Source organism: Fringilla coelebs, assembly GCF_963513975.1.
Source record: "Fringilla coelebs genome assembly, chromosome: 3".
NCBI lineage: Eukaryota > Metazoa > Chordata > Aves > Passeriformes > Fringillidae > Fringilla > Fringilla coelebs.
The window spans coordinates 60,348,950-60,374,239 of NC_140030.1; the positions used below are offsets into that span (position 1 = coordinate 60,348,950).

General features: G+C 36.5%; 1 protein-coding gene across 2 annotated transcripts in view; it reads left to right on the forward strand.

The window, feature by feature from the left end:
- The window catches only part of SCAF8 (SR-related CTD associated factor 8), an 88,237-nt gene that overhangs the window by 46,791 nt on the left and 16,156 nt on the right, over positions 1-25,290 (forward strand). Inside the window, exons 17-20 of one of the 2 annotated variants that reach the window (XM_084203535.1) lie at positions 862-1,006; positions 1,522-1,602; positions 2,194-2,415; positions 3,050-4,766. In XM_084203535.1, the coding sequence (XP_084059661.1) occupies positions 862-1,006; positions 1,522-1,602; positions 2,194-2,415; positions 3,050-4,752 (2,151 nt within the window). In that variant the 3' untranslated portion in view covers positions 4,753-4,766. Of the gene's footprint in view, positions 1-861; positions 1,007-1,521; positions 1,603-2,193; positions 2,416-3,049; positions 5,384-25,290 lie in introns of those variants that run through there. The other variant, XM_084203534.1, reaches the window with a different exon arrangement.

Here is a 25,290-nt window from a genome sequence, read left to right on the forward strand (position 1 = left end):
GTCCTGCATCCATTAGTGTTCATCTCTGAAATATTTTAGAATAGTTGCCATTCATAATCTTTAGTTTCATGCAGTTGCTCAATAAGTTTTGTACTTATTAGTGTTTTGTTTTTCTAAATGTGTATAGACATTTCCAGTTGTTGAACTGACATAAAATTATATGAATATTAATATATTTGCACTTACTTGAATTGAATTCTGGGCTTTTTCTTCTTTGCAAAAATTGTCTTCAGTCTTCCTATCTCAGCCATCTCCTAATGTACACTGTGATCAGTATATGTTTAAATATACATTATAGATTGCATTTATACTGCTTCTAATTACATCTTTGTAAATACGATGCACTGTAACACAATGGCGTAACTGAAACAGAAATTCAAGAAATAAGAAATAATTTTCAGAATTTCATCAGTTTTATCAGCCTTATAATATGCACACTAAACTTAATTTTCCAGTACTATTCTAAAATACATAAGTTTCTCTAGACACTAGAATCACTGTTTTCAAAGTGCCCCCAAATTGCTACACTATTTATATTTTTCTTCCTTTTCTCTTTCTGCATTTCTGCATTCACCCCTCTGCGATAGGTATATTTTTATTCTTGAATAAACATAGTGCTAGACTGTATTTTTGGCTGTGTGAGAATGAAGTAAAGGTAAAATAGGATTCTTCCAGTGTTCTTGTTTGTTCATAGTGTACCATTTCAGAATGCAATCTAATTCTTCAGTGTTTGAAATATATACAAAGCCTTTGGTACATTTAGTGCTTGATGTCAATTGCAGTTAGATCAGTTTATCCCTTTTAATGTCCTTGAATACTCTTAAATATTGAAGCTGCTTGTTTTTCTTTCCATGAAAAAAGATTCCAGTAGCTCCAGCTGTGCCTGCTGTTAGCTTGGTTCCACCTGCGTTTCCGGTCACAATGTCTGTCCCTCCTCCTGGTTATAGCCCAATTCCTCCTCCACCCTTCTTGAGAGCAAGTTTCAACCCTTCACAGCCACCTCCAGGTAAGTCAGTAAAAATGAAATGCAGTGTGTAATGAGCATAGGCAGTTAGAGTGCCTCTGTGTACATCAAAGTTTTCTGTCAGCTACTGGTTACTGTCTGAGTGAGTTGGCCTTTGACTCCTAAATTATATACTAGATTAAAATTACTTCTATCTAACTTGGTATTATTTTTACCAATGTATTCTGCTGAGAATAAGGATCACAGCTTTCTAGCCCTGTGAAAAATTAAGATTTAAAATTACTTAAAATCAATCTCCTTTGTTTTGAAAGGTTTGAAACTCTTGATTTTCTTCTTTGGATACTACTGGTAGATATCACTTAAAGATGTACCTGCAGATCATCTGTAGTGAAGATGGGGTTGTTTTTAAAACAATAACCCCTGTTGCCTCTTCCTATTAATATGTTGTTTGCCAGTGTACAGTGGCACAACTTTTTGGGATAAATAATGTAGGCAATCTTTTACTGCAAAAGTCTATTTGCTTTTCATGTAATCGTTTGTCATTTTTTTCTGTATAGGTTATATGCCTCCTCCAGTTCCACCGGTTGTCCCACCACCTGTTGTCCCACCACCTGTTGTCCCACCAGTTGTTCCAACACGTAAGTTTGAGTGCTCTAACAATTGTTTGTCTGTGATGAAAAGTTTACTTTGTTTATATATTCCTTGTTATTTAATCAAAAGCAAGTTAAGTCTGTGTTATGGGAAATAGCAACACAGAAGTTGTTGTTTAGGTGGTTTAAGCAGGCATTGAAAAAGTCTTACTAAGGTTATAATGTAGACTGAAAAATTATACCTGACATGGAGTTAAGTTGCAAGTTGTTAAATATTTGTATGCATAGTTCAATATTTAGACCTTTCTAACGCATGTAGCTATTACTGGAATTATTTGGTCTTAGTCACTGAATAATATATAATAATTTATTTTAGTTTAGCATTCTAACAGTATTCATTTAACATTTAAAGATATGTTAGAGTACTGATTGCTTAGGTTTGCCTGTAGCTCATAATCTCTAGGAAAAAACCCTAAATATTACATTGCTGATTGAGGATAAAAAATTTATTATCAAAAAATGTACCAGTGAGGGTAATTAACTTCACTTCTTCTGATTTATCAGCCTGACTTCTACCAAACTAAATTTGAAGGTTTCACTGTATGATTACTGTGATACACTTCTGTTATATCTCTACAGCTTTAGTACAGCCTCCATTACCAATTGCACAAGAAACAATGAAGGATGTTCCTTTTACTGGCCTTGTTCTACCAGTTGGCACAGTTACTAGCAATCTAGCTACTCCAACATTATCTGCTGGAAGTGTTTTTAATCCCCTGCCAATCAACAAACCAGAATCAGATGACAAAGGACCACATCTTACAGAACTTCAGATTTCTTCCAGTGAAAACAATAGATCTGGTAAGAAATGTTTTTATTATATGATATGATCCTGTACACGAAGCATAATAGTCAGAGATTTTTGCAAATCATAGTCCATTGAGCTAGTAACTACAGAAGAGGAAGTTTTGTGTTGGGTAGGGTATCATTCTGAATTTAATTTGGGGAAGGAGTGAGAATCATCTTTGTCATCATCAGACCAATGACTTCTAGCAGCCTATGCTCAAGTATGTTTTTCTTAGAGTCCCAAGAAGTAAAGCTGAATCTGGGAACTCATCAGAAAACTTCTTAAAAATGCAGTTTGATTATACAAGTAGCAATGGGAAGGAGCAGGAGAGGGTGGGATAGTATAACATCTATAGAACTTCATCAAAGATCTTAATAGTTTTATTGCATAAATAAATTGGGTGATGGCTTTGGGGGTTGTTAATTTTAAGCTACTATACAGTCTTTACCATGTAGAGACATTCATTGCTGTGGCATACTGTCTATGTATCACCAATGTGATTGAAATAATATATATTAGTTGTAGAAACTAGGACAGACCTTGTCAGCAGTATCATCACTGCATGCATTACCTGAACATGGATTAAACTGCATTTTGTGTTAACACTGATATTTTTTGTTAATTGTTTTTCTTGTCACTGCATTTCAGTGCAAAGTGATGTCTCAAGTACCTCTGGACTTGTTGGAGGAGTGCCGCCACCCAGTGTCTCAAGCAATTCTGGGCTTACTGGAGAAGGGCCACCATCCACTGTCTCAAGTAGCTCTGGGCTTGCAGGGGGAGTACAGCCACCCAGTGTTTCAAGCAGCTCTGGACTTGTAGGAGGAGTGCAACCACCAACTGTTTCCAGCAATTCTGGTCTTGCAGGAGGAATGCAGCTACCTGCTGTCTCCAGTAGCTCTTCTCTTGCTGGCGGGATTCAGCCAACTAATGCCTCAAGTAGCTCTGGACTTATGGCTGGAGTGCCACCACCAAATGTCTCAAGTAGCTCAGGGCTTCTAGCTGGAGTTCATCCACCTGGTGTCTCAAGCAGCCCTGGCCTTCTGACAGGAATGCAGCCACCCAGTGTGCCCAGCAGCTCAGGAGTTCTGGCAGGAGTACAGCCACCAAGTGTTTCAAGCAACTCTGGGCTTCTCATAATGCCACCACCCAATGTTTCAACTAGTTCTGGACTTATAGGAGTGCCACCACCAAATATTTCAAGTAATTCTGGACTTCTGGCAATGCAGCATCCAGCTGTAGTTCCAAACATGCCTCATTTAAATATCAGTAATCAAAGAATGCCAGGAATGCCTCTTATAGATATCCGTCCAGGCCTAATGCCCCATTCACCTGGACCAAGGTTTCCTTTAATGCAGCCAGGCATGCCACCACAGCGTGCTATTCCTCCTCCTGCAATCCTTGATCCATCTCTTCACCCACCACCACCTCGAGGTCCTTTTCCTCCAGGAGATATTTTTAATCAAACAGAAAGACCTTTTGGAACACCAGGAAGACAAAATATCGATAACATTTCTAATCCAGAGAAAAGGCTACCACTTGGAGGTGATAACATTCAACAGGAGGGGGACAGAGATTATCGCTTTCCTCCGGTGGAAAACCGAGATAATCTTAACAGACCATCTCCAGTGGATGTCAGAGATTCTGTTGGACGACCACCAGTTGATCCAAGAGAAGGTATAGGAAGGCCTCCAGTAGATGGAAGAGAACACTTTGCTAGACCACATATAGACATGAGAGAAAATTTTGGAAGACCAGGTATAGATAACCTTGGCCGAAGAGAGCATTTTGGTTTCAATTCAGACAAGCACTGGGGACAGAGAGGAGATTATGATGAAAGAGAGCACCATGCCTTCCCTATTTATGGTGGCCCTAAAGGCTTCCATGAAGACAGAGAGCGGTTTCGGCATGTAAACTATAGGTTTGATAGTAGAAGTGGTCCCACTTGGAATAGAGGATTTGAACAAGATGCTCACAGAGATTTTGATGACCGCAGAAGACCCTGGGAAAGACAGAGGGATAGGGATGACAGAGATTTTAATTTTTGCAGAGAAATTAATGGAAACAGGTTTGGAAGAGACAGAATGTCAAACAACTGGATCCCGCCTCCACATCCACGGGTTTTTGAATATTTTGATGGGGCCACTTCTCAACGCAAAGCTGATAATATGCCCCAGGTAAATGGTGAAAATACAGAGACAGAAAGTCAGCCACCAACTGCACAGGTGCAGGATGATCCAGAACTTTATGAAAAACTGACGTCTTCTGTCGAGATAAACAAAGAGAAGAGTGACACAGAAGCTGATATAGAGAGTGAACCAGTGGTAGAAAGCACAGAAACTGAGGGGACATAATCATCACTCAGTAGGTAAAAGATACCTTTTGTAAAGTTGTCATCTCTCTGTAATAGATAAATGGCTGACTGGACCGTAGCAGTTCACTTTTGTCTGCCAGAATTAAGTTAATCTGATGTTCATGTTCATCTTTCACTTAAATAACTGTACAACTGACTTGTATAGAACACTGTTCTTAATTTGAACATGGTAGGTAAATGTTTTTTGCTTTTGGGTTTTTTTTTAAATTTTATTTTATTTCTTTGGTAAAGCATAAACTTGCCCCCAGTTGCTTTTAATTTCACAATGATAAATTAACAGCTTGTCAAACAAAGACTTCCTATGGAAGAAAATGGAATTTTTAGATACTACCCTTAGTTTGGCTATCAAAATTGTTATACTTGAAAACAGGTGCTGGTGTATCTTGTCCGTGTTTTTAGGCTGCTGCAGAATTTTAAAGTATAGATAAAGCTGTGATATTTTATGTTCCTACAATTCGGCAGAAAAAAAAATGGCCCATGTTACTTAAGGAGCATAACACAGAGATTAAAAGTGATTTTGTAAAATCTACACTATAGTCTCTGTTTTCTCTAAAGTAAGTGTTTGTGATTTGTTCCTCGTACTGCAGTGGGTTTAAAAATGAAAAAGTACATTTTAATGTTGGGTGCATTTTGTTTTTAGATGCCAATAAAGCATATTTGTTTGATAACAGTGTTTTAGGTATTGTATTTTTTTTAAAAACCTGCAAGCTCTAAAAACTTGGAATCAGCTATGATATATGCTTAGCCAGTTGTTGCAAAAGGTTTATATTACTTTTGTAAAACCAATGCAACAGTTACATGTGCAAGAAGCATATGATTTTTACATCAAAGATCATGCAGTCATACTAGTTTGTGTAAATAACATGTATGTAAATATCTGTGTAAACTGTTTGTAGATACCACTTTTTCTGTGCGTGCCTGTGTATGTGCAAGCACTCACAGAATACTGTAGGCACTTCAATAAAATTGAAATGAAACTAGGTTGTGAAAATTTGTCTTTCACCTTCTTAGGTAGTAAGATAAAACTTATTTCACTGCAGTGCTCTCAAGCTTCTATTTATCTGCTCATGCTCATTGTTACAATGTTCTTACTACTTCTAGAAGGTGGAATATATATACTATAAGAATATGCAGTAGTATTCCAGCTTACTTTTTAAAATGCAGATATGCATGAAGCGAAAACTTAAATGAGTATTTGCATTTTTTATTTTGTAATATATTTGGTGTTCTGGATAGATAGTGTTAGTGTTTGAGTACTCTGTGGTTAATTGATTTTAATGACTCAAAGCTCAGAAATGTTGCATTAAAAGTAAGCTGATGTTGGTCTAAAAACCCTACATGTTTTACAGAAATAAGAGTTGGGGGGTTGTGTTTTGATGGAATAACATTGAAGTTGAACCTCTTTTTAAATTGTTGAGATGAATTGGCTGCTTAGGTAAATTAGTACTGCTATTCTCTCCTTTTTCACCTACTTTGCTGCTTGTGTATCCTTTCAATTGGAAAGGTTAAGCTGTAGGATGATGTCAGATTTTCAGTTCCATTCAAGTGCATTTCACCAACTTCTTTCAAAGTAAGTTTTGTTAAAATTCTGTGTCTGAAAGCACCCTTTCACTCAGTTTTAAGAAAGTTGTTTTCCTCTTGCATAATAAGATAATAAGGGTAGATTCTCTTACATGAATGCCCCTTTGGTAAAAGAAACGTTTTTAGCTCAGATTAGACTTTTGATCTTTAACAATAATGCATCAGCATGCAAGTTTTATTTCCCCTTCTGCTTCCGTCAAAGGGGTGAAAGTATCAAAACATCACATGAGTGTACAGCATTAGCATGCCTTTGAACCTAGAAGCAAGTTATTAATGAGTGTAGTCCTCTTCCTCTGGATGGTGGGGTATTTTTTCATGCTGTGTCATGGTTCAATTTTTCAGTTTCAGGGACTTCTACTGTGGATAGTAAACAGACAGCTTAATGAAGGTAGCCCTTGGAAAGAGTGGACTTGAATGAATTATTATCTATTGTGCAAGTAGTAGTCATTAGGTATGCATTAAATAACCACTGCTTTGTAATGGACCTTGCTGATGTGTTTATTACCAGAACGTGTCTTGGGAATTGCGATGAACAATGTTGAAGGTAAATGTATTGTCACGGGCAGTCTCTGGCTCAAAGAGCTTGACTGATGCAGCTGCACCAGCTACCTGTAGTGTTCTGGTCAGGCAGATTTGATTGTGTGAGAGCCCAAAAGCACAAAATAGCTCTAAGGATATTTTATGAACTTAGGGGGTTTTATTTCATTTTAATATGTTAAGTTTGAAAAGGCTTCAGTCATAGGCCACAGAAATACTCAAAATCAAACACATATTGGCAGTAGCTTTACTTTTTAAACATTTTGTTAAAAACCTCCTGAAAACTAGAAGTTCATCTGTTGTTCTTCTAAACTGGGACTGGCAGTGTGCCAAGTTGTTCATAGTATGAAGATTTAGGTAAATTGCCAGGTGACAGTTGTTAAACAATTTGATTGGTAGTGGTATAGAACAATGCATTTAATGAATCTATTATCTTTGTTAATATCTTTCAAACATGAATAAATTGGCTACTGTACATATGTGTTACACCACCAATTTCTAAATGCTGTTTTTTTGTAGAATAAAAAGTTGTTGTACAGTCTTCAGTTGCATTATGTTTACAGCTAGAACTGTTCTATTTCTTATTTAAATAATGTAGCATGCAAATATGTATTACCAAAATATAGCCATATTTAGAAACTTGAAAGGACTTTATATAAAGTGAAACACTCTGATTTCTTTATCTTGCCAGTAGGAAGTTTTAAATGTTTCAGACCTGGAGTGAAGACTTTCCTTTTTTATTGTAGATTAAGCCATCATAAGCCAATGTGTGCACTGAAAGGAACTGTCCTGACACCCAGACCAATTCTTTGATGTGATTCATGGGAGTGACTCTTAATTTTTGCTTTTGCAAAGGAGACAGTGAGACTGGGACAGAAAGAAGATGGGGCCCAGGCATTGGAGTAGCAGTTCTGGCTTACGCCAGTTTAAAGCTTGCTGTAGTGATGAAAGGTTGTGGGTTCTAGCAACTGAAGAAGCTGATGTATGTTTCACGTAGGTAACAGATACATTGAAAAATATTTCAGGTAGCTTTGCAGGCAACACATTGTATTTAGTCTTTCACATTTACTTGAAAACCATATGCATCCATAAGATGTTTGATGTATTTGCCTTTTTAAATAGGCTGTGGTTTTTTCACTGTAGTGCATTTGAGTAGAGCACTATATCCATAAAGGTGACATGTAGCCTTTGTTTGCTATGAGGACATGATTTCTTTGCTGAAACCTTTTCCTGTGAAGTATTGGTGCTTTCTTTGCTTTCTTTGTATGTGTGGTACTTCCTTTTGTTACTCAGGGGAATGTATTCTGTTAGATTCCTTTGCTTCAGTAGAGCTCTATAACATACCTAGAGGCACTTAAGTGATTTAAACAACTTTATGAAGTTAAGGAACTTTTAGCCTGAGTAAGTCAAGATGGGAGTACTGTAATCAAACCTGTAGTGAGGCATGCATGGGCATTCCTTAAGCACAGTTGGAAAATTATAAAATAAACTTAGGTATAGAAGGTGTTTATAAGATAAGCCAGTTTATTACAGAAGTCTCTGAATATACAATTTGAGCAGTTTTGACCATGTGCAAGGATATTTTCTGCTGGTCAAACTAAAAGTACTCTTGACTTTTTTCCTCACATCTTTAACTCACATCTTTGGGTAATTTGGTTTGAAACTGATAAAAATGGATCCTAAATTTCATTCTCTGTCTTTTCAGTAATGGTGACTTTTTGTTGCTTGATAATGGAAGAGCTGAACAGTCAGAATCATCGAATGGTTTGGGTTGAAAGAGACCTTAAAGATCATCTAGTTCCAACTCCCATGCCATGGGCAGGGACGCTAGACCAGGCTGTTTAAAACTGCATCCAACCTGGCCTTGAACACTTCCAGGGATGGGGCATCCATAACTTCTCTGGTCAACCTGTTCTAGTGCCTCACTACTCTCACAGTGAAGAATTTCTATCTAATATAAGCATGCTGTACATCAGTTTAAAGCCATTGCCCCTTGTTCTTTGCTCTTGTAAAAAGTCATACTCAAGCTTTATAATTTTAAAACCTATTCAGAATATCAGGAGTCATCAAGAGTAACTGGACAAATATTTGTTATTAATTCATGTTATTAAAGAACCTTTCCCTTTTTTGTTGTTTTTGATTCAGGTAATTAAAGGATCTTTCTTCCCCTGTTGTGACATCTACTGCTCATTCTTTTGAATTTTGCAGTAGTCAGATTTTTTTTCAACTTCCTTTCCACAAGTAGGCATGCACTGCAAAACCATTTACTGGTGTAGATGAGAGATTGTTTTAAAAGGCATAAAGGCAGGATTTTTTTTTTTTATTCGAAGCTGCTTATTTGAATAAGAATGGCAAAAGTATTTTTCTTCAATTGTAACTAGTCTAACATTTTTCATTGAAGGGCTGTCACAGTGATGGTAACTTAATTGGTACAAGTTCTTTGGGTGCACAATAAACAAAATTCAAGTAGTGTATGTACTTGATATTTCATAGTCAAGAAAAGCCAAGTAGAACTACTAAAAAGAAAATTTATGACAGCTCTTTGAGTAATAATTCACATATAGGATCTGAAAAGTGATTCTTGTCAGTGATGAGAGTTTCTTAATAGGGTTCTTCTTGAAGTTGGTAAGCTGTAAAATTGTATTTGCCATTATTTTACTCCTGTCTTGAGAGAACTTGGTGAAAAAGGGTTGTCTTATTGAATATCCTACTCTTAATATCTTTTAGATGGTCTGCTACCAAACATTAGAGGAGGTAATTCTAGCAGTCTAAGCACTCTTACAAATGAAGAGGTTCTTAAGATATATTATACAGTTACAAATGAATGTGTTTTTTCTCTCCAGGAGTTTAAAGTGCACATTTCAGCACTTGCATAGTAACAGTGATATTAGTTGTATCACTGGTTTACTAATCTTATTCTGTATGCTGTTATTTTTCTTTTAAGCTAAGTCACTAGTGCTAATTTTAAATTTTCTTATCTAATGAAATTATACTAAATCCCTCAGACAAAGGACTATTTTGTGCTTTGTAAAGAACAGTATGGTCAGAGATCATTGTAACTTGTAAACGGGCTAGCTGAAAATTGTTTTAATGCTACAAAATTCCTCTTACATGATTTTCTGTATGCATATCTGTTTCATAATGGATATGTGTTCACATTAGTGTGTGTTAAGGTTTCTGTTGAAATGCAGATTCTGTAAAGCAGATGACTTGATGTGTTTCTGAAACACTTCACAGGTAACTTCACAGCCGTATCGATTTGCATACCAGAACATTACAATTGTGTGCAAGCCAGTGCAAGAAACCCTTGCTAGATGAATAGGTGAAGAGTGCTAAATGGATCTGGAATTGTTAACTCAGATGTAGGTCGGTAGGATTCATCTAAGCCGTAGTTGCAGAGACTTTGGATCTGAATGTCACTTCCACACCAAATAGAGATCATATTGGAAGTAAAGTAGCCTTTTCTTGACAACAGCAAGAATTAAGTAGAAATAAAGTGTATTTCAGTGTATAAAGTCCTCTCTAAAAATGCATTCCCCTTCATCTAGTCAATGAAAGCTCTGTTACTGCCACCTCAGTTGATCAAGGGAAAAAATATTTTGGATTTATGCTGTTTCTGAGGTAATCACATCTCATTCAGCAATGCAGTGAAATGCAGTTTTAAGTGTGCCTTAAGTTTGTCCTTTTGAAAAGGACACCTATTTCAAGCTTCAGACAAAAATGTAGAGAAAATCAATAAATTTTTTGTCTGTAGAATTTGAAATGTAATTTTGGTTTCAGTGATTTTCTTCCAGAAAATCTTTGTCATTTCAGTTGTGCAAATACATAAATAGTAAGTGTACACTCAACTTTTAAAATGTTTACTGAAAGTTGTGGTAGTTTGTCGAGTTCATTTTCATTTTTTTCCACATGCTTGCATTACATTATTTTGTCAAGTGGTTCTATAACAGAATTCCTGTTACAGTAAGTTAGAAATACCTTTGAAGTATGTCATTCAGTTGCATAACTGAGATGTTTAAATCTAGGACAACCATAAGTCATTATCTTGAACCTCATGGATCTTTTGTGCAGTATGGCTACCAATGCAGGTAATTCACTGTTGAGGACCCTAGTGGTAAAGCTGTCTGTGATTAAAATTAAAATACAGACAGCAAATTAAAATGCTTGCTGATTGTTTTGGGATTTTGCTATTTATTAAAAGCAAAATAATGGCATCTCTCAAATTCCATGTTGATTAGAAAACACTGTATTAAAACTATGAACTTGGAGAGCTGAAGTTCTATGAATTGATAAAATGAGTGAGGCACCCATTATTTTTGTTAGAATGTAAAACTTTCAAGTGATTAGGATAAAATGTTATTTTTACAAAATATTGAAGTGTAATTTTTAAGTTCTGTGTGCCTACTGCTGGTAGTTTCTGTGTGTGCACTTCGCACGTGCTTTGTTCCTGCAATCCTTATTTCATGATCAGAAGCACTGTGGAAAACAGGAAAGTGGCATGAAATAGCATATTCTGGCAGACACCGAAAATACTGTACAGAGCGGATCTATATGTAAACCACTGGACAGATGATGGTTTTTCAGCAGCAATAGCTTGTTAGCCCAATTTGAAATGAGAAAAAATACAGCTAGAAAGCATGAATAAACCTTTTTTTGTTTTTTTAGATTTAGTAGAAGTTAACGTGTGCATTCTGATTAAATATTTACTAATTAACAAGCAAGCAAGCATCCAAAGAGTTTAAGTACTCCTGAGCATTTTTATTAGTATTGCTCATACCTCAGTTAAAAATGAACACCTCCTTGCCCTGTCCAAACAACAAAGACCCCCCACAAAACTCAGGTAGGTGTAAATATTTGTAAGCTTACAAGGTTCTTGGAGGTACAACTTGACACAGATGTTAATATATTTGGGTATCTTTAAATAGTAAATACTCTAGAACCCACCCAAAAGCATGACGAAGAACTATATCACTTGCAGGGAATGCGCTAAGCTGAAGATCTGGTGCAAAATCCAAGATTATTTTGTTCCTCCTTTGTGTTATCTCCTATACTGCCTTTGTGTTATCTCCAAATACTGCCCTTGTTCAGGGTTCCACTCTGAATGCTGATTAGAGAATGTTCTGATTAACGCCTGTGTAACCTGTTCAATAAGTAATACATTCTGTGTATTGCATCACTGTGATACAGACACTAGTGAGAAGTTGGGAGTGATGCTGTTTAAGGCAAAGCTATCACAGAAGAAAAAGGGAGATTACCAAATTGTGTGAATCACCAATCTCAAACATCCCTATTGAGGAACGTCTACTTAGTAGAGAGATAATTACTGAATTCTTGTAATTATCTCAGTAGCTATAAGGGTCCATTTCACAATAGTATCCCAGTTTGACAAGTGCTAGCTGCAGCATCTCTTGCATTCTGCTATCTGCAGAAAAAAACCTTTTCTTGATTAAAGTTGTTACATTCTTTCATGTTATTGCAAGAGAATTTAAAATAATGCTGCTTTAGTCTAAATCAGTATGTGTTACACAGCCTCACTTGTTTACCAGTGGGACATGACTATTTCCAGGATTTCAAACTCTGTCTTGGGTGTCTCAGTTTCTTTTTCAGGGGCCTTTAGAAGAGCAGGTGATAGAAGATTGTATGGTTCTAATTTCTTTGATTTTTCTACTGCTTTTAAAACAAAGGCTTCTAGGGGAAAACTTTTTTTCCCTTTCTGATTCTCTTTCCTGTGCAAGTATTTATGAGCAGGCAACCCTAGTAAAGATTTTATTGGGATTCTAAGAGTATGATGAAATAGATTGTATAAAATGTTTGAAAAAAATTGCAAGCACTATACTTGTCTAGTCCTGTGCTAGGAAATTCATAGAGTTCATAGAGAAAGAAAGCAAGCAAATTAAAGCCACTTAAATGCATTGGTCTTATCTTCTGGCTCTCCCAAAATGATTGTACTTTCTAAGTAGATCTTTTCACTGTAGCATGTAGAGCATCCCTTTAATACATGGCCACTGTTCTCTGTTCAAAATCCATTATGTCCTCCAGCTTTCTTTTCTTCATCTGCATACTGCTTTTTTTTGAAAGCTTATGTTTTATTTAAATAACTTTTTTTCTTCAAAGGATTTTGAAAAATGAATGCACTAGGCTAATAAAGTTTTCTTATTTCATTTTAGAATGTGTTGCTTAACTCTCCTCAATAAATTTCCTTCTCCATGAAAAGTTCTTATATTTCTGTATTAACCAGAATAGAAGTAATGAATGACATGTAAAAAAAAAAAGAGAGAAATAAAAAATTTATTCAAAATTACATATATTTGTCATGATAGTCTGGTTCTAGCATGTTCAAGAATGTAACTAAAATGGCATTTTTCACACGTCCTAGCAGATTATCCTGTCTCTAATATGCAACTTGAAACAAGCTAGAGCAGCCTCAGGAGCTGTCCCACGCAACTTTTGCATAGTAGTGAATACCAAAGTCTTGATTTTTCCTTTTCCATTCCTCTCCTTGTCCCCAGATATTCTAAGTATTCTTACTCAGAGGGAAGAAATTTAAGCAACCAACAGATTGGCTGAAAGCTATGAAGAATTTCACTTTTCCAGCTTGGAGAATTAATTTGTTCTAAATGTCTCTCATCTTGATACATTAAAGTAGACAAACATAAGTCCAAAAGGAACAAATTGTGAAAGCAATTCTGTAAATATTTCTAGCATTTTTAGGGTTAAAAAGTGTGCTAAAGAACTGGAAAGATTGTAATTAATGGGCTGCTTTACTTAAAAATTACATTTTCTTAGTGGCCCTTCTTAAGAAATTTCAGAATTATTCTTTTGTCTCACCTTTTTTTTTTTTTTTTTCAAAACTGGGTCCTATTAAGCATCCTAGAATGCAGCTGTGAAATTACACATCTTGTCTTACAGTAACAGTCTAGCATTGACTTGAGCTACATACCCCAAAACATGCAATGCATTAAATTTATTATTGTGGAACTATCAGTGTATTTTTATGTATCCATCTTACAGAAGCTTATGGAAAGCTTAGCTGGAGAATTTACGGTCTACACTATGGAAGGAAACACAGACTTCAGTATTCACTCTTCCTTTTGACCCTGCATGCTACACTTAAGTTCTTCCTACAGCTGACACAGATTTGTTTTGTCTTCCATCTTTGTTGTGTCAAAGGAGTCAGAGTTAGACATGGGAGTGTTCACATACAGATTTAACTGCACATCAGCTCTGAAAATCAGTTGAATATTTAAAAATCTAAATATTTAGTTGGTATTCTAAATCTAGCTTGCTATGAAACATTTGGTTGGTTAGACCAGATATTTTACACTATTGGTGTCTTATTTATTTAAAGTAAAGCAAAACAAAATATTGTTGCATATACAAGAAAGGTTCAGTCTTGTTGGTGGTTGATTTTATTATGAGAGAATACAAGGTTCCCAGTCTTATACTATAGAAAATGATGTCCTGGTGAACTGTAAAAGGCAAAACCTTAAGTACCCTGACACTTGGCTAGAAAAATACCAACCACAACCTTTCATCTCAGGCTGTGAGGTAGCACAGGGAGTGCAAATATGTCCAGGCAAACTGCTGTGTTTTGCCAGGTGCACAGGCTTAGGAGTGGAATATTGAGCCATACAGACACAAGGCCTCTGCTCATCCAGAGATTAAGATTGTCTTTTCTACCTGAGCCAAAACAGTGGTATTACTACAGCAGTCTTTTTATACTGAACTTTGTCATGTGTTTAATATTTATAAATAGAAGTATTTAAAGTTAGGATGTTTTTCAAGATAATAATTACTGCCAAATCAGGTTTGTGAACCAGGGGCTCTTCTTGAAGGGAACCCAGTTACAAGCAAGAAAGATGATAAAACCACTGTAGGTGCTTGTTTGGATTGTTCTGGAGCAGAATTGTATCTGAAGATACTATAGGCAGGTGGTTCCTACTTCAAGGTCTCATTTGCTGGGAAAAAGCCAAAAGTTAATTCTGAAACTTTTTGTGGTTCTGACTTTCCAAAATACTCTTAGTAGGCTGATACCTCAAATGCACCTTACATCTGCATGTGTTTTCCCATTCCTCGTGTAATCTTGACCATGCTAGGTAACAGCCAGCACAAACATATTACATCTCATGATCATCACTGTTCCTAACAAGGATGTTCTTGGGTCTCCTCCTGTGCCCTTTTGAATCCTTCAGATGCCCTTGTTAGCCATTTCTAAAGACACTGAAATAGGAAATTTAGTGTTTTTCTTTAGGAACAAAATCTCTACTGGAGTGATGAAATACTTCCCCAATTTTTATTTTCACCCTTATTTCTTTGGCAAAAGCACTTCACAGTGACCATTTCAAAGCTGCTTATTATATTATGGTTTCCAGTGTCTTCAGTCTGAAAGTGAAGTTTTGATGGATTTTGAAGGAACATTTTCTATGTACTCTTGCCATTCCTCTATGATTTTCCTGCCTACACAGAGCAGTAGTGTCTAGCCAGCCACTGCATCCTATTTCCTCACCTTCTTAAGAGAGGAAGTCCAATGTGTCCCCAAAACATGCTGACACTTTCTGCAAAGGGCACGTTCTCAGGCTGTGTGCAGCAACAGGAGCATGCAAAAAGAATAATCCTGCCTTTCCAGGACACCTTATCCAATTTTTGAACCCTTCTTTACAACAAGTCTCTGGATTTAGGAAGATGAGAATAGCAGCTGGATGAGTTGCTCCCCTGGTTATTTATCATCTGTACTGGTGCTCAGGGGCCTTACATGAATTGCAGGGTGAGCAGCTGGTTGTGCCTTTTGTGAAGGGTGGCCACTTCTGCTGTGTTTGTTCTGAGCACTTGAAATACCAAGCGGAGCTCTGAACTCTACTGACACCTGTGCAGGACAGGAGTTGCTGGGTCTTGTCTGTGACATGTGGCAAATGCTCCCTTTCACGTGTGCCTTTTTCTGTTGCTTCTTTGAGAACAACACTATTGCTTCTCCACTATTTAATTCTCTCCTGCCTAAGGTAGAGCTTGATGAATGTCAAAGTGGTGAGAGGAGTTCATACCCCTGCTTATGGATATGTTGAGGATTCTATACTCTGCATCAGAGTTCCATTAAATTTGTTGCTTTCCAGTGGTGAAAAATTTAACAAATTTAACAAATATTTCTTGGATCATGCTGTTTCTATAAAACAGCATATATTTTCTGGCTGTATAGACTGCAGAACAAGAAATTTGAGCTGGTTTCTTTTTATTCTTTTATCTTTTATCTTTATACTTTGTATCCTGTGTACCTGTACATTGATTCTGTGTACAGTGTGCTCCTTGGCAAAATACATTAGTACTTTATTAACTTTCTTCTCTAAAAACTTATGTTTTTTCCATCTGAATATATCACAACCTAATGGACTTAAAGGAGGATGCAAAAATGAGCACCTAAACAGCACAGGAACTGGGAAATCTCTTCCAGTGGGACTGGGGAATGGATTGTGGGCAAAAAAAGGAGAGATCTTTGAAGCTCAGTCATCTTACCTGTGGTTATTGATATTTTATTCTGCATTCTAAAATGCTGAACACTTTTGTAACCAAATCCATAGGACATAGCAAGTTATCAAGTGTCCGAGTATCATAGGATTTTTCTTCTGAGAGAACCTCTTTTTGTGAAAATTAAGCTATATGGCAAGGGTGCCATACCTTCTCACAAGGGTTCAAATGTTGCATTTGAGAAATTTTCTAAGCACTTGCTGATTTTGTTACTGATGCAACAAACCTGAGATTTCATATTACTTTCTTTATTGCTTAGGTACTGATGAGAATGTTTTTAGAAGTGTCAGCAGTGACCAAAGGGAGATTACTGTGGTTTTGAAGAACTGTGAAACTGAAGGATTGGTGAGGGATGTTAAGTGAATTTACTGGGATTTACATATGTTTTCACTTGCTTATAATGTAGAATTGGTGCCTAAGTAGCTGGCTGCTGCTGAGGGTTTACACTGTTATACTTTGATATTTTGTTCTGCTTTTGGTAAATTCAAACGTGTAAGAGTTTTGTTTATGTCGGCTTTGCAGACCATGAAGTGTCACATGTAACCCTGTCAACACTCAGGCCTGAGTCTTGTAAACTAAGGACAAATTATTGCTAGCCATGATGTTGATAAAAGTTATGTTAAAGGGGAAAAAAGTGATTTTCAATGCAAGAAATGCTGAATGCTTTGTTTATGAGAGTAGGATGTCTTTCTTAGTTTGATAGAAACTGTAAGGGGAAACAGCTAAGATAGCTGAGTTAAAATCTAAAAAGTTCTGGAGGTGTTTATTTCTTTAAATTTTTTGAAGGACATTCTGATCCCTCTTTTTTTATTCTTGCTTGTAGTTAAGATGTTTTTTCTTCCCTGGATTTTGCTCACACGTCATTATATTTATTTCCTAAGCCTGGTGACTTGCTGCTCTGAAACCAGCAGAGGGTGCCCAGCACATGCATAGTAGTTGATGTTTCTTCCCAGCCCACTGTGGTGCGGCTCTATGGAAATCAGAGAGCTGCTTTCTTAAGCCCTGTACAGGTGAGGTGCCGTGTATCTTCAGTACAGTTCTCAGAGTCATTCAGTCTTGTGCCTCAGTGCACCGCTTTCTGTACAATTCCTGTGTGTACGTGCTCACTGGGGTAGTTTTCACCCTCTGGTGTACCCTCTGTTGTACACTAGTTGGATTTTGTATTTCAGTTTTTTCATGTTGATTTGTACTCAGTGCATTAAGAGGAAGCTAGAGGTTTGGTCTTAAAATGTTGAAATGTGAAAGGAAATCCCAGAAAGCTAGAGATTTTCATGTGATAACCTTCTTCATGAGTGACTAATTTCTTATTCATCTCTTTATTATGATCTTTCCTGGTTTGTCTCTGAAGTTTTAATTTTTTTTTTCTCCCCATACTACAGTAAATATCTTTTCCCTCTATTCAAGAACAATGTGATTGTAGTATTCTCTGCAGGTACAGAATATGGATTAAATTATTTTCTTTACTGTTATTTATAGGAAGGAAGTAAAGAAAAATCTGGTTTTATTTTGGGGCTTGTACAGTATAAATACCCTTTCAGTTTTTACATGGACATGAGGTTTTTCAAACACAGATTCAATAAGCTGTTTTTAAAAACCACTGCTTAAAAAGAAAACAAGCTAATAGATTTTTTTCATTGCATCTGATAACAGAAATTCTAATTTGTCCCAAACAGTAGGAAAGAGGCTTTTTTTGAGTTTTATTTATATCAGCAAAGAAAGAAACATCTGTAAGTCCTTTTTCTCATGTTAGAATCGGTTGTATGAACAAGGATCAAAGAGTGGTTTTCACATCTCAATACCCAGATTTGATCCCATAGAAGTTAAGCTGTTTGATTGCTGCTTGAATTACCTTTATTGGGGTAGCACAGTAGGTCCAGCACAAAACTCTGCACAGGTCTCCCTGTGTGTGGAGCCAAGGGCAGCATGTGTCATTCACAACCTCATGTTGTCCCTTGTCTGTCTTGGATTCTGTCACTCCTTTATCAACTGGCTGCCATCTTACAGAAGGCATGGCAGTAAGTCTCCTGTGGTCCTGTAAAGAGCTCCACTTGTGCATTCTTCTCCCAGCAGAGAAAAGGAAAAGTCTCCCAGCTTCCAGATTTCTAGCTCAGGCTATCCAGCTCCTGGTGAGATGAAAGAGAAGCTTCATTTGAATGTTCAATGAGTGGAAGGGTGGCAAGAGAGATGCCTTGGGTGGAGAAACACAGCAGGCACGTTTGTAATAGGAACATAAAGGCTGCTCTCCACAGCAGAGCCAGGGCAGGAAGGAGATGGATGGGCTTTTGTAGTGTCCCGCTGTTCCCATGGCAGATGAAGGAATACTTGTGAGTGTACCAAAGAAAACCATGTTGTACATATAAAGTAAAAGCCAAACTTCATTGTGTAAGTGACTGCAAAACAAAGGAAATATGATTAGGTCTTCAGATGTTATTTGCAAATTATGACTGCCTATAGACTCAAAAGGGTGAGAATTGAAGATAACTAAAAATTGTCACTTTGAAAATAAGATACATAATATCTATAATTCTGTTTATAAGAAATCAAGATCTGAATATATATTAAACTATATCATTGCTGAACAAATTTTTGTTGATATACTGTATTCTCTTATCCAAAAATGTAATGATTTTATTTAATTCTAGATCAGAATATTTAGGTGGTCATTTTAGTAAGGGTAAACCTAGCTACAGGGAGAAAAAAACCCCCAAAATTGCAAATGAAAAACTAGATTAAATGAATTATCATAATACTCTCCTTTTTTTTCTGGTTTAAACAACTTGAAAATAAAAATTAAAATGGTTTCCACCTAAACAGCTAAAGGTAATTTTAAGTTTTCATGTTTTGTGCTGCCACTGTAAATGCTGGACCGGTTCCCTGCTGGGTTTCCAGGCCCCTATGTCAGCCGCAGCACCATGAGGAGCTCCATGTGCCTGTGCTGTGGTTGTAGCTGCTCAGCAGCTGCCACCCTTGTTTGGTACAGGCACTGTCCCAGGAGAAGGCAGTTGGTTGGATCATGGTGCTGGTAACACCAAGGTTGGGGATTCAGTCCCTCTGTTGGCCATTTACTTTAGAGTTGGATTTGACCATCCTTGTGGGTCCCTTCCAACTCTGAATATTCTGTGAATCTGTGTGAAAGCTGCTGTAGCAATGAGGTGGGAAAGAATGAGGAAGCCTTCTGTCCACCTCTTTGCTGGCCAAGTAAATGCAGGTGCAGAAAGCTCTCAATTCCTGTCTGAGCAAAGTACAGGCTTTCCTTGGGATCTTCTAGGGGAGGATATTCTGCTGGGTGAATAGTATCTGTTTCCAAAGGTCAGCTTTATTAAAGATACTTCAAGTATTAAGAAAATAGTTTTTTTCACATGCTCATGTCATTAGGTTTGGGCCACCCACCCTACTGTTGCTCATCCCCAAGTGGGCATGCCTGTAGCAAGGCAAGGTGATGTCTCCCAGAGAAGTTGCTTGAAACAAAACCTTAGAGTCATTCTGCTGAGAAGCAGTTCCTTGGGCAGCTTAGCAAACCTTGAAAAAACTGCTGCTTCTCATTTGATTTTATTTTATAGCTCTTCTAGCTTTCTTTTAAGACGCTCATAAAAGTTTGAGAGACCTGGGAGAAATCGCAGCATCATTTGGAAGTAGTCAACAAAATTACTCATTGTATCCAATTCTCAACCTCCAACATGGCAAACCTTTCCCTGCCTAGAAATGGGATGAGATTTTGAGAGCAGAAGCTGTGTATGTATTCTATTAAATGTTCCGAATTTTCCTAATTTATTCTGAAAATTTATTTCTTTTCATTAATTTATTCTAATTTCACTTATTTTAACTAATTTATTCAGGATATTTGTGCTTTCATGTGAAAATATGAAAGGAATTGACACAGAAAAGGGTCTGCATTACTCAGGTTTTTATGGTTTTCAGGGCATTGCAGTTCCCCACTGTTGCTCCAAACATGCTCTATATCCTTAAATTTTGTTATTCTAATACTTATCTTCAATATTCAGTGCTGACACAGCCAGAGACACTAGCTTACATTAACTCAGAGACCACTGTGGAGTTATGAGAGAACCTGTTCCTAGACTGGCAAAATGTCTACCTCACCTTTTTTCTTAATTCCTGCCAGATGTCAAATGAAGCAGTTGGTGATTTCCTGTGACACATGGGATCATCAACTGTGATGTCAGGAGCAGATGCTTATCCTGTTCAGCAGCTCCCTGAGAGGGTGAGGAAGGCACCCTTCAAACTGACCAGAGAGCCAAGTCCAAGTGGTCACCTCTGACTCACAATCAGTACCCATCCATACTCATTTCAAAAGAATATAAAGTTAGTTTTAGTAATAAAAAAAAAAGTATGTTGCCCAAGCATATAAAGAGGTAGATAGGAAAACAACCTTGTGGTAGAATTTAGTAAAAATTAAGTATTTACAGTTAAATTAGATTCTCCTCTAGTACAGATAAATTAAAAATGTCAGGGGGGAGGTCAGTTTAAGAATGCTTATCACCAGTTCCTGACAGTTCAAATTATGCTACTATTACAGAGCAGATAGCATGTTTTTTTTCCTTTTGTCTCCTGTGTAAGTGGATGAGATGGGTTCCACTTTAGTAGCTATTGATCGCACATTGCTTTGTACATCTAAGGTCTCAGTAGTGACCATCTGAAAGCAATAATTAAACATACTTGAATGTGCTATGTATGTGGTATGTAAGCTCTCCTGCCTTCTTTTCTGCCTTTTTATTTCATTCTTGGCAGCCTTCAGGATCAAAACACATTTGAAGAGGTTGAAGGGCAACACTGCCAAAAAGATAAAGCATAAAAATAATCCACTGGAATATGTCTGTTGGAAACATGATCAGCTCCTGAGATGAGCGCAGTGGGTCAGAGTATGATGCTAATTACACCAGTGCCATGATCCAATGGGTTTGGTCCTTGTACAGACTATTCACGGAACAGTTGGACTCACTGATCCTTGTGGGTCCCTTCACAGCTCCGTGATAATCTCTGTGAAGCTGTGAGGGTGCTCATTTACACACTCAGCAGTGCTTTAACTGTTATAATTATAATGTTAGAATTATAAACACTTTTGATTTCTCATACTTTGAAAAGTGCATTGAATTGCTTCCCTTGTTGATTTTAGTCTCTTTTTTATTATTATTATTCTGAAATTTTAAAATCTAGATATTAATCCATCAAAGCACAAAAAATACAATTAGTCTGTTTAGAAAAACCAGATGTGCTTACATTTAAAGCGCATGTGGGAGCATCATTGCTTTAGTACCTAAAGGAAAAGGAACAAATGAGGCAAAAAAGGAGAAACAGAAAATAATATAACACTTACATGAACTTGACCATTTGCTTACTTGATTGTAAGCACATTTGATAAAACAGTGACAAGTTTTAAAGTCTAATATGTTAAAAAACACCTTTGGTTTGTCCTTTTGTTCAATTTCTATTTATGTTTCTTAGTTTTTTAATTTCATGTCATTGTGGTTCAAGGTAGATGAGCTTGTAAGATTATTCTGTTCTGTCTAATGAAACAATTTTTTTATCCTGGAATGTGAAATGTTATTCAAATATTTTTAAAAACCTGACATTTCTTGAAACTTGGCTGATTTCCCAAAGTTTTATATTAAGAGTTAGAGAAATATTACACAGAAACTGTCCTTCCACCAGCAAGCTCTTACTTGATGGTGTTAATTACCTTTAATGTATTTCAAAATAATTCACATAAAGGAGTTTAATTCTCTGAAATATTCTGTGTGATATCTTTAACAAATAATTTGAGATTCTCCTTCTTCCCATCTGCTTTCAGTGGTACTTCGCATTTTTGATAGGAGCAGGCAAGAGATTTTTCCTTAGCACTGTGAGATATGTTACCTTCTTTGGCTTTTAATTAGGTTTTCAAGAAGTAAGTGTGTTTGCCAGGGTGCAAGATTTTAACTGAGACACACTTTAGTGAAGTTTTACTGATTATTAAGCCATATTTTAATAACTACAAATGAGTGTCCATAAGCCCAGATATAAATAAATATCTTGCCACCAAGATCCTTGAAGTTTCAATTCTTCCAGATATCTGACTGCTTTTTAATGTTTAGCTTGACTTTTTAAAACAAACTAGAATTTACAGCACTATTAAGTCCCTGTTGGACACTCAGGATATAGATGTAAATAGCTTTGCATCCTTGATTTGTCTCCTTATCTGCTTTTATTTTACATGAATATTGAAGCTGTATTATTAAATTACTTGCACTGTTTAAACATAAGGCTCAAACAAAAATAGGTTTGTATGGAAATTGCCATATCAAATAAAGCTGTCTTGTAGTTATATTCAAAATTTGATGTGTCATCACATTAAAAGAGGTCTTGTCTCCCATAATAGATTATTTTTTGTTTTGCAGGAAGTGAGAGTGACAGGTTATTTGTGAAAAATCTTTTTTTTTTCATCACAGGAAACAAATGCTTCTAACTTTATTGAGTCTCTCTAGTTATATAATTGTATAACTATGGAAAGTAATCAATTAGAAGACACAGCAATCTGGCCTGAAAGTAAAATAACAATTTTAGTCTCAGAGGTTACCCAAGTCCATCATTCCCTTCCTTTGAGGCATCTGTTCATCCTGTGTGATACAGTGCTCTGCATAAAAGCACAAGTTGTCAAAGACACAAATATTGTTCCCCAGCAGGTGGGTGTAAATCCTGATGGAATTGCACCTGGAAAGTAAAAGTACATTTTGAATCCAAATGTTTGATGGTTCTTGGTAATTGTTCTGAAATCAACCTACCTAGGATTAGATTAACACAGAGTAAGAATTCTGTGGGTTATAAGTGCTTATAAATATGCACTTCCATAGTCATATAAATATGCTTATAAATATGCACTTCCATAGTCTTTCATGTTGGATTATCCTGTGTTTCCCCACTCAGTGTAATATCTCTTATGTTCAAGCTTCCCTTCTTTCTAGTACTGCCCAGCTCTTGCCCACACCATCACCTTATTTCTCAAGATACTTAAGCCAGGACTTAACTTTGTGTCCAAAGATTTTGACTTGGCACAGTTAAGTACAGTACTGAAAAAGGCTATATTCTTTGGAATCATGGTCAGTTGTAAAAATGTGCTACTTTTTCCTTCAAGCTGTCATGCTACGATGTTTGTAAAATAAACCAAGTCATGAAATATGAAATTTTATGGTGACAACTATTATGCCTGCAAATTGCCTGTAAATTCCTTCTTTCTTCTGCTTGTTTTGTGGAGATCAGAGGAAAGTATCATATTAACTTCCATAAACCTTGATGTCTCATTGCAGCTTTTTCTCCTTCTTATCATATCTAATTACCTGAGCATTTTGACTAGCATGCTCCCATTTCCATGCTATGCTTTCCTTGTTCCAGATGAGGTGTCCTTGCTTTATTACTTGTTGGAGAGGATCTGGAGCTCTCATACAAACACATCAATGGTAAAATTTGAGAAAAGTCAGAGGAATCAGGACTTTTTACCTCTGTTAATGCCCTATCTTATATAAATGACTAATTCATATGGAATATGATCCATTATGTTAATTGTAGTTTAATGAAAGTTGGATTGAGGGCTCTAAAGTAAAGTTCTCATGTGACTTACTGTACACCTATGTGATAGTGAACAAATTGCTTTATGTCTCAACATTTTGAGTTGTTGGGTTTGTTTTTTGCTAAAGGGATGAAGAAAGAATTTGCTTGCTTTTATTTTTTTTCCTCAATTCTTTGTTTTACTTGTTTTGAGTGTGATCTGTTGCCTGAGGAACATTCTTGCCTGTGTGTGTTAGGTTTCATAACAAAACAGATTAGGAACAGATTTGGGCCATGCTGGTACTGGTGGTAATGGGAAGTTTTGTGATGCCTTTTCCTTTAACAACCTGTATGCTTTCAGGGAGAGTTTGACTGAACTGTTTGACAAAGACAAGGATGCTTTCATGTAATTAGGAAGTTACAGACAACTCTTCTGTCCATGGAGGTTCACTATTATTTTCTGTATCCTCAGTCCCTAGTTGGCATAGTTTCTTCAGAGTCTATGCTACCATAAATGTCTGTAATAATTGTTCAACATGCAGGAACTTAAAGATGTCATGTTGCATAGCAGAAAAATAATATCTACTACATTCATAGCACTTAGCTGGTGCTGCCGTTCCATGGCAAGACCGAAGCAGATGCCCAATAGGGCAATCTTATAAAATGAAGGAAAGCAAGTATTTGCTGAAAATTGATGATATCCCATTTAGTTACACCATCTGATAGTAAAGTCACCTTCAGATTTACTTTACTTTATAAGTCATCCTTACCCATGCAAATATGGTCTGCAGAGGCTCTGGAATGACTGTGAAATCAAAGGAGGAAAGTGCTCCTTCCCACCCCCTCTCCTCCTCCTGAAGAAGTTAGAGGTGCAAACATCTACTAAATTTAAATGAATTTCAAAGGGCATTGGGCAATGAAATGTTAATGCTCCCTCAGTATATTTGGAAAATAAAACGGGAGTAATCAGGATGTTGCATTTCAAACATTTCTGTGTCAGTATTGTACTATTTCTTTTACTTTTTTTTTCCTTACAGAGATCATTAAAAAATTCAAATCTGGGTGTCTGTAAATTGTACAGTCTCCTTAGTTGTCTACATTTATAATTAAAAGCTAGTGTAATATGCAGTAATTTTGACACTGTACCAGGAAAATCATGGAAATCATAATTAAAAATGGTTGAAGCATGACCTTTACCTGCAGAAGTTTTTCAGAAAGCTATAAGGCTTATCAGGAAAGGAGAAAGAACAACTGAGTAATTGACAGGATCAGTTTAATGCCATTTGTCAATGATTTTGATTTTGCCAGGACAATAGTTATGGTCTGTGTTGTCATGTAAGAAGGAATT